The sequence below is a fragment of the Eptatretus burgeri genome, chromosome 10, assembly GCF_056783735.1.
Source record: "Eptatretus burgeri isolate ZD-2024b chromosome 10, Ebu_testis_v1, whole genome shotgun sequence".
Taxonomy (NCBI): Eukaryota; Metazoa; Chordata; class Myxini; order Myxiniformes; family Myxinidae; genus Eptatretus; species Eptatretus burgeri.
Genome location: NC_140970.1, coordinates 35,780,337 through 35,795,884, shown reverse-complemented (window position 1 = coordinate 35,795,884; position 15,548 = coordinate 35,780,337). Strand labels below are relative to the sequence as shown.

The 15,548-nt window shown below is 48.9% G+C and overlaps 1 protein-coding gene across 4 annotated transcripts in view; it reads left to right on the top strand.

Annotated features, from left to right (window-relative positions):
- LOC147018313 (uncharacterized) overlaps positions 1–15,548 on the top strand; it is a 138,862-nt gene that overhangs the window by 80,357 nt on the left and 42,957 nt on the right. For 3 of the 4 annotated variants that reach the window (XM_085897855.1, XM_085897853.1, XM_085897854.1), the window contains one exon: positions 7,988–8,294. The exons of the other annotated variant lie outside the window; for it this stretch is intronic. In XM_085897855.1, coding sequence (XP_085753981.1) covers positions 7,988–8,294 — 307 coding nt within the window. The remainder of the gene's footprint in view (positions 1–7,987; positions 8,295–15,548) is intronic. 4 annotated transcript variants of the gene reach the window in all.

Below are 15,548 nucleotides of genomic sequence, written 5' to 3'. Positions count from 1 at the left end.
AATGAAACGTTGGATTTTTCAATTAAGAACTGCATATTCTGTTTCATGAAATATTCTTGCGAATTCGCGCCCGCCGGCGTGCGATCGGCCACGTGACTCGAATCGCGGCAAGTCGCCCACCGGACGGACAATTCTGTTGTGACCCTCTCGGACTAACGCCGGGAGCTAGTCACGGGTGGGCCTTTCAGCCTCACCACGATCGTGCCAATCGGCCACCCGCGTGGGATAGGGTTGTTCGCCAAACTCGACCTACCTAAGTACCCATGCGGATGGTAGACCGGGCGATTGCACCTCGCCGCAGGTCGACTCCGGACACGGGCTGCTTAAGCGGTCCGTTCCGTACTATCGGGATAACCGAGCGGTGTTATCGTCGGCCTTGACGGTTCCGATTAATTATCGGGCGTATTAAGCCCACGACGAACCCGTTACATGAAGCAAGATGGAGATTGAAACAAAGGAAAGGACGCAGCGAAACAGGTAACAATTCAACATGCAAGCACTTTATTCACATAGACACAGAGCACACATATAGCAATTAAACCAATTATGCACAATAAGCAAATGTAATACGAAAAACAATAAAGCAACGACGACGCAGAGCTACAACCGACTAAGACCGACACATGGCAACACTTAACAGTTTTACTTCACCAGTCTGGCGCCACACACACACACACGTTTACACAGAACCCAAAATAAATGAAAGTCGCGACTTCCCTGAGCATGTCGAGTCCCTCTCCGACGTCCGTCGAAGTGGTCCCGCCTGGCCGCGACTCCGTGCTCGAGCGTGGTAGGCGAGTCCTCTCCTGCGTGCCTCGCTCCTGCACGTGTTGGCCACTCGACGCCACGGACCGAGTGTTCGGTGCTATCCCAGCGCGGATAGGGGGGGGGAACGTGGATGGCCAAAGTCAGGACAGGGGAATGGCGGACGCTCCTTCCCGCCAGCGGGGTCTTACAACTGCCCCACAAAAGACCCGGCCAGCGGCCACCAGGACGAGCGAGCCGGAAGACGAGAGCAACGACGAAGTAAGAGCATCCACTAAGCAAGAGCATCTACCAAATTGCTTCCCCCGTCTCCGACTTTTATATCCCGGAGCTCCACCCTGTTGCTCCGCCCCGTTCTTTGCTCCACCCCCCTTCGAGGCGCTTCGAGAAAGGTCTCGAAGAGGGATGTTCCTCCTCCCTGGCCGCGTCACACCGCGCATCCACCAATCGGGGGCCAGCTGCCCTCCCCTCGCTTCTCTCCCCTCACACCAAGTGCGGAGAAGAATGGCGCGAAAAGCCCACCGAGCGTCCTCATTGGTTTTTATTTGAAATAAAAGATAGAAAAAGAAAAACGACTGACTCAAAGCGTCGCAGCCCGAATGAATCACATTTATTTCCTCTAAACAACGGGTTTGGGGCTAACTACACATGTACTTAAGAGATATCTCACCTACGGGACCTGAATGGTGGTTTGCGAATTTCCACAGCCGTAACACTACCCCCTCCCCTTTTTTACAGACTCGTCCCGAGTCGTCAAATTCTCGTGTGCCATCATGTGTAGTTCTCCCCTAGTACGTTTTACCTACGGACCCCTGAGTGTGACATTCATGGTATTCGTGTCCCCAAAATAAATAACCTGAGGGCTGAGTAACTAACTAAACAAACCCACTCACACAGACGACTTAAATAAAATTGCCGGTGCGAGACAGACATGCCGGGGGCGCACTCATATGTACAGTACATCTTAACCTTAACTTACAAATTTTACACTAAAGCATGGCCCAGGATCAATGGACTCTGCAGGAAAAAGAAGAGTCAACAGAGAACCGGCGCACGGGCCACCACTGCAGGCCCGTGTTGTAGCTGCCAACAGGACAGTCCTTGCAGCTTGCAAACTGTTGCGACGATCCTGGCGCACATGGCAATGAACAAGGGGGGGCAAAGCAAGGTTGAACGGGGTGGTGAACAGGTCAGTGGGCATGGCATGGCAATGGTGAGCAGGCAAACACAACCTGCAGAACAAAGCCGCTGCATGCAAACACAGCCGGCAGACGAACTGGCCGGCACAGGCCTTGAAGCACAGCAGCTGCAGACGATCTGGCTGGTACAGGCCTCGCAGCAAAACAACAGCTGCCGATGAAGTGGGCCGGCCTTTGCCTGGCAGTGGAGGTTGGTGGAGGAAGTGCGGTGGTGCTGGCCACTCAGAAGGCGAGCTCGGACCTGCCAACTGTCTCCCTCCCACCTATCGCCTTTGCCTGTCACTGTACATACCCACTACCTTAATTTGTAAAACCCAATTTTGCCCCAATTAATTATTATTATTATTATTATTATTTTTTTTATTTCTATACCTCCCACTATTATTCGTCCCCTAACCCCCCTTTACTGTCTCTGTTCGGCTAACCTATCGTCTACTAGCCTACTCCCAACCCCTACGTTCCCTTGCCGGAGGGGAATAAGGGAGAGCTGGCGTCCTGTGTCGAGGCCCAACGAAGCCTCAAGATTGCCTCCCCAGACTTCAGCAATCTTAACCCAAAGTGGGTCCAGCGGCCCACAACGAGAGCGAAGGGATGGATGGTGCGGAGGGGTACACTTCCTATCTAACCTAACCATTAACTCATAAACTACCCTGGGGCTTTCAACAAGCGCCTCTCGCTTAAGCTATTGGTTCTAAAAACCCAGATTCCCGTCGCCTGTGTTGGTGTCCTCACAATTTTGGGCCTCGCCCCCCAATTTTCTTTCTGTGCCCTCAAACGGTCTCATGGCTGGGACGCGTGGCTCCCCTTGGCAGGTACGACCCTCTGCCGATTGTCCAGCTATGGCACCACCGGGCACTACACTGCCTCCGAGTCTACCAGCTCCCTAAACACCAGGGAGTGCCCTCCCTAGCGACTCCCCTGAAACGCTCACGTGGCAGGCTGGCTTCCCGGGCCCCTTTCCGAGGTCACCCGTGCCCACGACACTGCCCACGCGGCTAATGGCGCCCCGGGCCCCCGCACCATACGGGCGCACCCGTGCCCACTACGCTATCCCGGCCCCCCATGGGCCCTTGGCCTACTACGGCCGACTAGCTTGGTGCCCAGGGTACCCACTCAGCGATACTCACCTTTCGCAGCCATTCTCCCAGCCCGTCAACAGGGCTCCTGCACCCCTCCAAACAGGTATCGAGCCTACATTCCCTCGAACAACAAAACGACCTCCATTTTGTAAATTTAACTAACCCAGCTAACTCACTTTACACTGACCCCAGGGTCCCTTAGGCGGGAGTCACTCCTCCCCCCAATCACTCATCGCACCATGCATTCCCCATTCGCTCCATTCACACAGACCGGCTGGCCTCACTCACTCAACATGTCACAACTCTCCAACTCTCACACATCACCGAACTCTGCCATCCTTCTAACTACCTCCTCCCCTAACTTCCTCGTGCTCCCACGTCGTCCCTTAAACTACAGCACGTTCCATTTAACACTACGTCGCTAAGCTACGTCCCCTCTACACATTCAAAGTCTGTCACTGTCCTCAAATCCTTATTTCCCATCCTAAATCTCAACTAAAACCCTCTACCTGATCCATTCCACAGGCCCCATGAGGACTTACCCCTGCCCCATGGAGCTGGTCTAACTAAGCTAACCCTTCCCCCTAACTAGTGTCATCCTGTGCCCTGGCCAAGGGGATCATCCACCCCTTGCCTAGGGAATTCTGTTCACCCGAAAGCGAGGCTTGCTGTTTTTTTTTTTATTGCGCAGCACCAGCGCAGTAACTCACAACCTGCGCACCAGCGCGGCAATTCACAGCCGCGCACCTGTGGTGTGACGTCATGGCAGCTGTTCGCGTCCCGCGTCCCTCGTTCCTCTTGGATGGTACCATCCGGCAGGGATTTACCCTCGTGCGGGATTCCAACCACACACGCAGCCATGACGTCACCCGGCGCATAAAAAAACACAAGCCCCACGTCTCGAGGGGTTCCCCACGCGAACACATCTGCTCTGCCCGTTGGAGCTTACACAGACGCCCGCGTGGAGAACCTGTCCGGTCCAAATCCGAAATCCTGCTTGCACTTTTTCCGTCCGCGGGATCGGAAAATCCACCGCTGGTGTTTCCGGACCGGGCTTCACTCCCGCAAGCGAGCACGTGGCGGCCTCGTGCGTTGCACAGCACGGACCTCGCGCTCACCGCTGGGCGAACCCGGTGCGGTCCCCGAAACAGCTACAGCCGCTATTCGGATTTTGTCCCTCTGTCGCCGTTGTCGTCGCCATTCCACCCACGCACTCCTGCGTGTTACGACGCTAACACACCTCACCATTACACTCACCCCGGGAGACGCGGCTGCATGCTCACGCATGCCCACCGTCATCTCCCTCACACACAGCGACTTTACACACGCTGTCTCCCTCGCACTCAGCCGTTCACTCATGCACCGTGCCTTACTCACACACGCGGAGACACTCACCCGCGGTGTTTCACTCACACACGGCACGCTGGGAAGCACGCACTCTGGCACACTTGCCACCACACCACTCACACACGGGGACGCACTCACACCTTGCACCACACACACCGGGACAACCACACTTGGGATTCGTGTCCCCACAAGGGGTTCCGGGGCCTCTATACCCCCCAAGCTCTCCGTGCACCCTTTCGCAGCACTCCTCTCAACTCCGCGAAGCACGACCGAACCCACCTGGTCGTGAGTCGCTTCAAGGGGGCATACTCCCTCCCCTCGTTCCTGGAGGGGGCTATCCAGCTGCCTGCACCAGGTCCCTACACGCTCCGCAAGCTCACCCTCATCGTCCTCCACGACCTCTGTGTGTGTGTGTGTGTGTTCGTCTCTAACCCCGTCCAATTCACCCTCTATCTCCCGTGTCTCTTTACATTTATTAGTTTCTGTTGTCTCCTCGTATCTATTAGTCTCTGCTTCTTTCTGGCGTCTTTCCCTTATCTTTACGAAGGTCAACCTTGCTTTCTCCTTAAGTCACTCCCGTCCTTTCCTCTGTTTCACTCCTTGCTCTTTTACGATCTCTGCGTACCTCATCCTTGCTTTCCGTCTTAATTGTTCTTTTCTCTCCCTCCCAATTCCTTTCACCTCGTCTCTTATCTCCCTCGTGCACGTCTCCGTTATTCTAATTAGTTTTTCCCTCTCGGTCACCGTCACGCTTCTCGCCCAATACGTCCCCCGAATTAATTTCTCCTCACCCGCCTCCACCGCGGGCTTGACAGCCGTTGCACTCCCTCCCAGCTCGGTCGCTCCCACACGTGGCGTCGCCATTTTGAGCTCCACCGTTGTCACCTTCATGCCCGCCTGCAGGCTTCGGCCTATTTGCTGCATGTCACCCCGCATTTCTCTCATTTCTTCCTTCAATTCGTTTTTCATTTGTTGCGTATTCGTATCCATTTTCGTTTTCATTTCGTTCATTTGTTGCGTATTCGTATCCATTTTGTTGTTTATATTCGCATTCATTTGTGCGCATCCGTATTCATCTTTGCCAGCATGGCGAATAGCTGGGCCATGTCGGGTGCGCTTGGGTGAGCCGTTTCAGCAGGGATCGGGGGAGGGTTTTGGTGGAGAGGTGGAGGGGAGGTGTCATACACCGCCGCCGCACCTATTTCGGGCTCTGGGTTCAGTTGGGGGAGTTCGTGCTCCTGCACAACAAACATTTCCTGCTCGGGGTTCTCATCCTGGGCCATGGATTCTACACATTCTACATCCATTCCTACTACCCCCGGCTCCCACTCGCCTTGAGACTCCATCTTATTTCTCGTAAGGGGTTAATTTGGCCTGCTCGTAATTTGGAGGGAATCGGGGGTCGCTCCTCTCACCCTTGGACCGATTCCCCGTGAATTTAGCTTGGAGACAGGAGTTTGTTTTCCCGCTTTCTGACACCAGTGTTGCGAATTCGTGCCCGCCGGCGTGCGATCGGCCACGTGACTCGAATCGCGGCACGTTGCCCACCGGAAGGACAATTCTGTCGTGACCCTCTCGGACTAACACCGGGAGCTAGTCACGGGTGGGCCTTTCGGCATCACCACGATCGTGCCAATCGGCCACCCGCATGGGATAGGGTTGTTCGCCAAACTCGACCTACCTAAGTACCCACACGGATGGTAGACCGGGCGATCGCACCTCGCCGCAGGTCGACTCCGGACACGGACCGCTTAAGCAGTCCGTTCCGTACTATCGGGATAACCAAGCGGTGTTATCATCGGCCTCGACGGTTCAGATTAATTATCGGGCATATTAAGTCCATGACGAACCCGTTACGTGAAGCAAGATGGAGATTCAAACAAAGGAAAGGACGCAGCGAAACGGGGAACAATTCAACATGCAAGCACTTTATTCACATAGACACAGAGCACACATATAGCAATTAAACCAATTATGCACAATAAGCAAATGTAATACGAAAAACAATAAAGCAACGACGACGCAGAGCTACAACCGACTAAGACCGACACACGGCAACACTTAACAGTTTTACTTCACCAGACTGGCGCCACACACACACACGTTTGCACAGAACCCAAAAGAAATGGAAGTCGCGACTTCCCTGAGCATGTTGAGTCCCTCTCCGACGTCCGTCGACGTGGTCCTGCTTGGCCGCGACTCCGTGCTCGAGCGTGGTAGGCGAGTCCTCTCCTGCGTGCCTCGCGCCTGCACGTGTTGGCCACTCGACGCCACGGACCGAGTGTTCGGCGCTATCCCAGCGTGGATCGAGGGGGGGGGGGAAACGTGGATGGCCTAAGTCGGGAGAGGGGAATGGCGGATGCTCCTTCCCACCAGCGGTGTCTTACAACTGCCCCACAAAAGACCCGGCCAGCGGCCACCAGGACGAGCGAGCCGGAAGACGAGAGCAACCACGAAGCAAGAGCTTCCACGAAGCAAGAGCATCCACGAAGCAAGAGCATCCACGAAGCAAGAGCATCCACGAAGCAAGAGCATCCACCAAGCAAGAGCATCCACCAAGCAAGAGCATCCACCAAGCAAGAGCATCCACCAAGCAAGAGCATCCACCAAGCAAGAGCATCTACCAAGCAAGAGCATCTACCAAACTGCTTCCCCCGTCTCCGACTTTTATATCCCGGAGCTCCACCCTGTTGCTCCGCCCCGTCCTTTGCTCCACCCCCCTTCGAGGCGCTTCGAAAAAGGTCTCGAAGAGGGGCGTCCTCCTCCCTAGCCGCGTCACACCGTGCATCCACCAATCGGGGGCCAGCTGCCCTCCCCTCACTTCTCTCCCCTCACACCAAGTGCGGAGAAGAATGGCGCGAAAAGTCCACCGAGCGTCCTCGTTGGGTTTTATTTGAAATAAAAGATAGAGAACGAAAAACGACTGACTCAAAGCGTCACAGCCCGAATGAATCACATTTATTCCCTCCAAACAACGGGTTTGGGGCTAACTACACATGTACTTAAGAGATATCTCACCTACGGGACCTGGATGGTGGTTTGCGAATTTCCACAGCCGTAACAATATAATTGTACTTTTGGCAAAGATGTGCAAAGTATGTCATAAACTTAATTCTGATACCAATGTGTGACAACGTATTGCCAATGTGGTGTGATATTAGCAAGTGTTTTTAAACGGGTGTCATTATCAATTTGAGAGAATGTAATCAGGTGCCCCATCTGTTTTCAAAGATCATGTTGTATACTATTTATTTTATTTTTGGTAAAGGTAGACATCTAATCAATGCAACAGGGAAATGGAAGCTAATATAATGAAAATGTAATCAATAATCGAGAGGTTGCTCATCACATATTAGATGGTCCAAACGGCCTTATGCTCATTGCAGCTATTGTTAGTACCTATGAGAAAGCAGAGATGAGCAATGGAAAATCTAGCAAATAAGGTTTGGAATCAAGTTATGAAATGTCAGTGCTGATCGTGATTCACAAAAATCTTTCAGCAACAGCATTCATGAAATAGGTATAGTTTCCTTTAATACACTTTTACCAAGTTGCCTTGCTCATGATTTATTTATTTTTTTTCATTCTGATTTCAAGAAACTTGATGAAACTGACTCGAGTGAAAAACAGCAGTCTCTGACCTTGTGGTACCCTTTTGAAAATGAATCTGAACTTGGTGGAAAAGGAATCACGAGCAGTAAAGGTGAAAGTTTTGTTCCAAAACGAGACCGCCTAGCCTCTGTTCCCAACAAGAAATCAATTCCAAATGGCAAGAATAATTGCAAACGCCAAGGTGCTGTGATTCGTAGGACTTCTTCAGACAATATTGACAAGAAGTCGCTGAACATGCAATATCGCTGTGATCCCAGAACGAGCTCATGTCCTCTGCCGCACAACTGTCAAGGTGAGTTGATACTATTTTTTTTTTTTTATTCCAAACAAGTGCAGTGGAGTTAACCTTGAGCATTGGACAACATTTATTGCTGTAAATAAAACATCTCACATTGCACTCAATTGGTGTCATTGCATTTGGAAATGCAAATTGAATACGATGTCATATGCTGATGGGATATTTTATTTTTGCTAAAAAAGCAAAGATTGTAAAGAGTAATGATGTTTTTGCTTATTTTATCAGTGAAAATTTGGCACTGATTTTTATCTTACCATCAGCTACTCAAATCAAATTGGGTAACAATTTCTCCTGAAATGTTTTCTTGTCTTAAAGAGAAAGTGTCTCAGTAGATGTGAGTTTCTTTTATTAAAATTTGCTTCTTCCACCCCTCACCTTTTTTTAAACAGGGTCAAAGGCTCATGGAAGAGCTGTTGCGCAAATCATGTACGCTCAGACGCTGTGCTCGCTCGCCTGGTTTCTTCGTCGCTCGGACTTGCACATGTACTCTGACATGCACACTCACTCACAGACTCTGACATACAGACACGCACACTCTGACACTCAGACTCGCACATGCAGAGTCACATGCGCTGTCATGCTGTGGCACTCGCATGAGCTGTAGCCTGCACACTCACACGAGCTGTGCCGTACACACTCACACAAGCTGAAGCTTGCGCATTTGAGTGCGCTGTGATGTGACGCATGCTGTTGCCCACACCCGTGCACTGTGGCACACACTTGCACGTGCTGTGATGCATGCACTGTGGAGTGCGGACTCACGCCCACTCTTATGCTCGCACACACGATCAGTTTGACATGCGCACATATGCCCATTCTGACGCACCCCTTCTGACATGCATTCTGATGTGTGCACTCTGTGGCCTGCACTCACACCCACTCTGAGGTGTGCACTATTCCATGCACATTTACGCCCACTCAATAGCACTGGCACTCGTGCCCATTCAACAGCTCTGGCACTCACCCACTCTGGCACTCGCCCACTCTGGCACTCGCCCACTCTGGCACTCGCCCACTCTGGCACTCGCCTACTCTGGCACTCGCCTATTCTGGCACTCGCCTACTCTGGCACTCGCCCACTCTGGCACTCGCCCACTCTGGCACTCGCCCACTCTCGCACTCACCCATGCCTATACTCTGGCTCTCTCACACTCACCCACTCTGGCACTCTCCCACTTATGCACTCGCCCACTCTGGCACTCGCCCACTCTGGCACTCGCCCACTCTGGCACTCGCCCACTCTCGCACTCACCCATGCCTATACTCTGGCTCTCTCACACTCACTCACTCTTGTCATCTGGCACTCTCCCACTTATGCACTCACCCACTCTGGCACTCTCCCACTTATGCACTCACCCACTCTTGCACTCAAATTGGGTAACTCGAATTGGCACTCATATTGACCATTAACTTGGTTGGTGTATTTCTGAATGCATCCACAAGCAGCATAGCTCTATGTCAGTAGCGTGTCTTATGAGGCACAGAGGTGGATAATCTGAGACCTGCTCAGTCTCCGTTTTACCTCCTGAAACCCCCTCCACACACGTGTGGAGATAGAAGCGAATATTGTTGTGGAGCCGGGTGTCGGGTGTCAGGTGTCGGGTGTCGAGCCGAAGTAATGCTAGTTGTCATTCCATGATTTATAACTACCTCTTCCGTTTTTTTTTCTTCTTGGGTTTTCTTCATTCATAAGCCAGTTAAAGTGTTGGCCACACCTCACTTTGGTTTCATCCTCTTTCACGAGATTTATGCCATGTACATCCTTTATATGCTCATTAATATCATCGAGGAAATTCATTGTTGCATAATATCTATGTTTCTCAACAACTCAACCTACACTGATAAATCAGATAAATCTTTTGCACAATAGTTCAAAGTTATTTTTGTAGTGTATCGACCGTAGTGTAAAATTAAAGTGTATTGTCACACGTTTGGCCTCATGTCACAATCGCGAACCACAGTTGGGCATGAAGCTGCAAACGCCAAAGCAGATCACTTTGTGGATGACCGTTATCACCACAACTGTCTTTCAGGTATGTACCCGAACAGGAAGTGGGCCCTGAAGACCGCAACGAGTCGAGAACCCTCCTGGTTATGTATTAGTGATTAACAATTTATTTCCCCCAGGATAATTGAGGTAAACTGAACCTTTGAGCACGGTAAGATGAATGAGCAAGGTAGGCACGTCCTTTAGAGAATATTGTTCTTTCTCAAAATCTCTTCACATGGGGTGAGGCCAACTGTACTGAACTGCTGTTTTTCTCCATCCACAATACTTCTCTACTGCCCTCTATCACCAGTCATTATCTCACCACTCCTTTTCTACCTCCACCTTTCTGACATCCCTTTTCACACAATCCTCCCATCCTAACTGTGGATGGGAGGATTTTCTCCTGCCTCACTCTTTCAAGGCACCTCCTTTCTTTAGAAATCCATCTCCCTCCATGTACACCAGGTGCCCTGCGAGTCATGGTTATTCATTGAGTTGAAAACTTACCAGTATAGCCATCTTTGGAGCCAGTTTAGCCAAGGAAACTTACCATGTAAGGGTATAAGCAACTCCAGTATTGTACTTTCGAAAGATTTATTGGGAAAAATAATTGAATCTGCTGTAATTCTCTACGTCATGAGTTGATCTTCAGTCTCTGGACTTCAGACCAGACTTTGGTGGATTAAACAGGTTTTCAGAGTGCTCCATCATCCCCTTCCCTCAGAGTCTACTGTGCTGTAGGTATTGTACATGATTTAATCTGCTAGAATGCTTTGGTGTTTAGACACAGCCAGGTGATATAACTTTCTGATTATATATTATCCATGCTGAGTTTTATATTTCTAGTTGGAATACCTGCAGCAGTTAGACATTTGAAGTTGGTGTTATTGAGGCCCCTGCTTCCCAATTCAATGGGAAAATAATATGTTTGCCATCACCTATTTTCGCAGACTACTATTAAATCTTGATATTTCACCTTTTTTCCTGTCATATCCTTTCTTCTCCTCTCCCTGTCAAGGCTGGTGTACCCCAAGGCAGTGTTCAATGCCCCATCCTTTGCATCATATTCATCAGTGATCTCTATGATTCTGGAAAATCCTCTTTATCTATTTGCTGATGACTCCATCCTCTGCCGTGACATTTCTCGTCATTCTGGCAGACAGGCAGCAGCCTCTTCTCCTTCTTCATATGTTGACAAAATCACAAATTGATCAAACACTTGGAACATGTCTTTTAACCTTGAGAAATCTCTCTCTCTCTCTCTCTCTCTCTCTCTCTCTCTCTCTCTCTCTCTCTCTCTCTCTCTCTCTCTCTCTCTCTCTCTCTCTCTCTCTCTCTCTCTCTCTCTCTCTCTCTCTCTCTCTCTCTCTCTCTCTCTCTCTCTCTCTCTCTCTCTCTCTCTCTCTCACTCTCTCTCTCTCTCTCTCTCTCTCTCTCTCTCTCTCTCTCTCTCTCTCTCTCTCTCTCTCTCTCTCTCTCTCTCTCCTTCTCTCTCTCTCTCTCCTTCTCTCTCTCTCTCTCCTTCTCTCTCTCTCTCTCCTTCTCTCTCTCTCTCTCCTTCTCTCTCTCTCTCTCCTTCTCTCTCTCTCTCCTTCTCTGAAGGACTGCACCGCAAATCCTCCCATCTAATTTCTCAACCACCCTGTCAAAGAAGTTCTGTCATTCAAACTCTTGGGTCTCATTCTCAGCCATTATCTCTCCTGGGCAAGCCACAGTTCAAACTTGGCCTCCAAAGCCAGATGCCGACTGGCCATCCTCCATTGTGCAAAGTCCTTCCTTGGCCCACCTGAACTATCCACATACAAGGCTTTCATCTGCAGATTGATGGGATGGTGCTCTTGCCTGACATCTTGCTCAGCTTGACGTTATGGATACCAAGGCCTTCAAGATGATTGGAATATCATGTGATGAAGCTGAGTCTTTGGGCCTATCACTCTGCTATCGCCAACAGGTCGATGATCACTCTGTCTTTGTCTGCCTCCTTTCTGATTTTGCACCCTCTGCTATCTCCATGCTTTGTCCCCTCCAGGTATCTGCAGGGTGCATGTGGTCTACCACCAACCCGCTTCTCAGGAAATTTCTAAATTCCAGAATTGCTGCTAACCTCCACTCATTTGTTCCTCTCCCCCCCCCCCCCATCTGTGGAACCAATTTCCACATTTGATGATATCTCATCCTTCCATCCAGGTCTTGAAGACAGCTGGTCACCACCATCTGAGATCATGCCCCATCCAAAACCATGATATTTTATACACACATAAAAGCACTCTCCCCCCTCCCCCACCCCTCTCTCGAAAAAAAAAAAAATTGTTTCTGCATTCGTCTTGTCTACACCATGGGTTCTCTCTCCCCCAGCACCTCATCGTTCCCCGTATCTCTTGTTTTTCCATCTTGGTATATTTTCTCCCTCAGCCCTGCTGTTGGCATGTCCACCTTTTTCGGCTGTTCCTTTTATTATGTTGTGTTATGATCTGTTCTGTGTTATAGTTCTCCCACAAGCCTTGACTCTGTCTACCAAAAAATAAAAAATACAAATAATAATAATGCATTGACCAGACGAGCAAGGTGCCCGTGCCCACACAGGATTCTGAAGGGGGTAGGGATGAAGGCGGCAAAAATACAAATGGCATCTTCTGTCATTGAGCTGGCAAGCTCGGAGCAACAATTTGCATTTATTGCCACATCTGGTGCAATTTAAATGCTCTCATGGTGGTGAGGTGCTCCATTTGAAACTGTTTGTTTGATATGCAGTGCCTTAAGGAAGTATTCACACCCCTTGACTTTTGTCACATTTTGTTGTGTTACAGCCTGAATTTAAAATGGATTGCATTTAAAAAAAATTTCCCCGATCTCCACAAAATTCCCCATAATGACAAAGTGAAAACATTGCTTTTTGAAAATTTTACAAATTAATTAAAAATGAAAAGCTGTAATGTCTTACGTATAAGAGGCTGAAAAGGGAAGTTTGCCTCAAATTCAGGTAATTTGTTTACAATCTTCTCAGATACCCATGACCAGATGCAGACTGAACTCTTCATTAAACATAAGGACCATGCCATTAACTTAAGCTGTGCTCCCCTGACCGTACCACTTCAGGAAGAGGGGGCATGGCCCCTTTCCTCTAATCACTCATTTTCACCCTGCCTGTTGGGGGAAATAACCGCCAGTCCCCCACGGGGCTATTTATTAGATATGGATTGTTTCACTTGCCTGACCAACCCCCAAATATAGGAAAATGATCATTAAATTAGTGGTCGTAGTAGTAGTCGTCGTTTCACATATCTTCCAGCTCATTGGTATGGTTCATTTTCTCCAAATGTTGCATACGATATAATGAAGACGTTAAGTTGTTTTTGAGCGCTTCCTCCAAATGTCGGAGGGTATGCAGTTTGTTCTTACAGCACTGGAATTCATTATTTTTCTGATGTAATTCATCATTGCTGACATACGAAGTAGCTTGATATTGAAGGGATTCGTTGGTTTTGGTGGTCTTTCCATGCCCTTCAATAGATGGTATTAATGGTCTCGTTTTTAGCTCGCCTGTTCGAACAACAAAGACCTATAGCGATACGTCCGGCGTGAGCGTGAGTGAGCCTGAGCGTGAAAATGTTAAATTTTTTGTATTACGGAAAAACTCCTTGACAGATTTTGACGAAACTTCGCGGGGGGTGGGGGGGTTAGGTATTATCCAAGGATCATGCCATTAGATTTTGGACTTGGTCCCCCCCCCAAAACAATTGTTAGAGAATTTTTTTTTTACATTTCTACATGTTTTAAGTGATATCCAAACCCCCCCCCCAAAAAAAAAATTTAGAGAAAAAAAATTTTGCAACTTTTTTTTCAACAAAATTTCATTTTTTTTTGCATTTCTACATGTTTTAAGTGATTTCCAACCCCCCCCCCCCCCAAAAAAAAAATTGTTAGAGAAATTTTTTTTTTTGCATTTCGACATGATTTAAGTGATTAGGATTTCGACGAAGCTTGGTGGGGGGGGGGGGGGGTTAGGTATGGTCCAAGGATCATGCCATTAGATTTTGGACTTGATTCCCCCCCAAAAAAAATTGTTAGAGAATTTTTTTTGCATTTCTACATGCTTTAAGTGATTTCCAACCCCTCCCCCTAAAAAATTGTAAGAGAATTTAATTTTTTTATTTTGCATTTCGACATGTTTTAAGTGATTTCCAACCTCCCCCCCCCAAACTAATTTGTTAGAGAATTATAAAAAATATAAATTATTAGACTCGTCTTTTAAAAACGATAAATGTATGAACAGGCGAGCATTGGGTGGCTTTGACACCAACTCTGGTTTTTATCCTTGTTTACAGAGCTAAAGTATTTTCCTGTTATAAGTTTCTGAAAGGTGGGCACTCTGTTTTTTTTTCTGTTTCACAATTTATATGCAAATTTGTGAGGGTTTCTATGGGAATGTACTTTATTAGAGAGGTTTTTTTTCCTGGTTTTTCAGCTCCAGCTTCTATAACATTATTGTGCCATCATATTGGGTTCAGAAACTCTTTCTTTCACTTTTTTTGATGGAATAACAATTGGGGAACAAACTTCGGGATGAAATGACAGAGAAAACATGGTCATAAATAATACAAGGGAGGGAGCTAACCCCATACGCTGCCATACGCTCAACTTTCATGCACACCTAACCGGGCCGGGTTTTGGAGGATAATTCCCCAAAGGGCAGCAGAGATTCAAGGACAGGCAGCAGGGTGCTCATGTCAGGCATGTGAAGAGCACAGAGATGCAGGAGCCCAAGCAGACACACGACTGGTGCTTCCTCCTTCTCTTCTTCCTTCTTGAGCCTGGGCTCAAGCAGTATTTATAATATTTGGCTGTAATTCTCTCCTATCAGGGTGGTGTCTGATCATTCGATCATGGCGTACTATCACCACCGCTCCATATACTTGTCGGCAGCCAATCACGTCTGCTGTGGGCGTGCCTGCCAGTAATAATGCTGGTGGCCCCTGCACATGCGTGCACAGCCAATTGCGGCCTGATTTCTTGGGGCTGTTCCCACCAATCGTGTCCATCCTGAATGGCTGCATGCCCATAACAGCTCGTTATCGAACGGCCTTATCACACAGGCCCATGCACCTCTGTGAAAGCTGCCAGGCTGGACCCAAACCGCTTTCAGACAAGGGGGAACACAGCACAAGACACCTAATGTGTCTATCCACTAAATTGGACAACGCTGGTGTGAAGGATGACTTCACACTAAATATGCACTTAATACAGGGGTAAAATGCAAT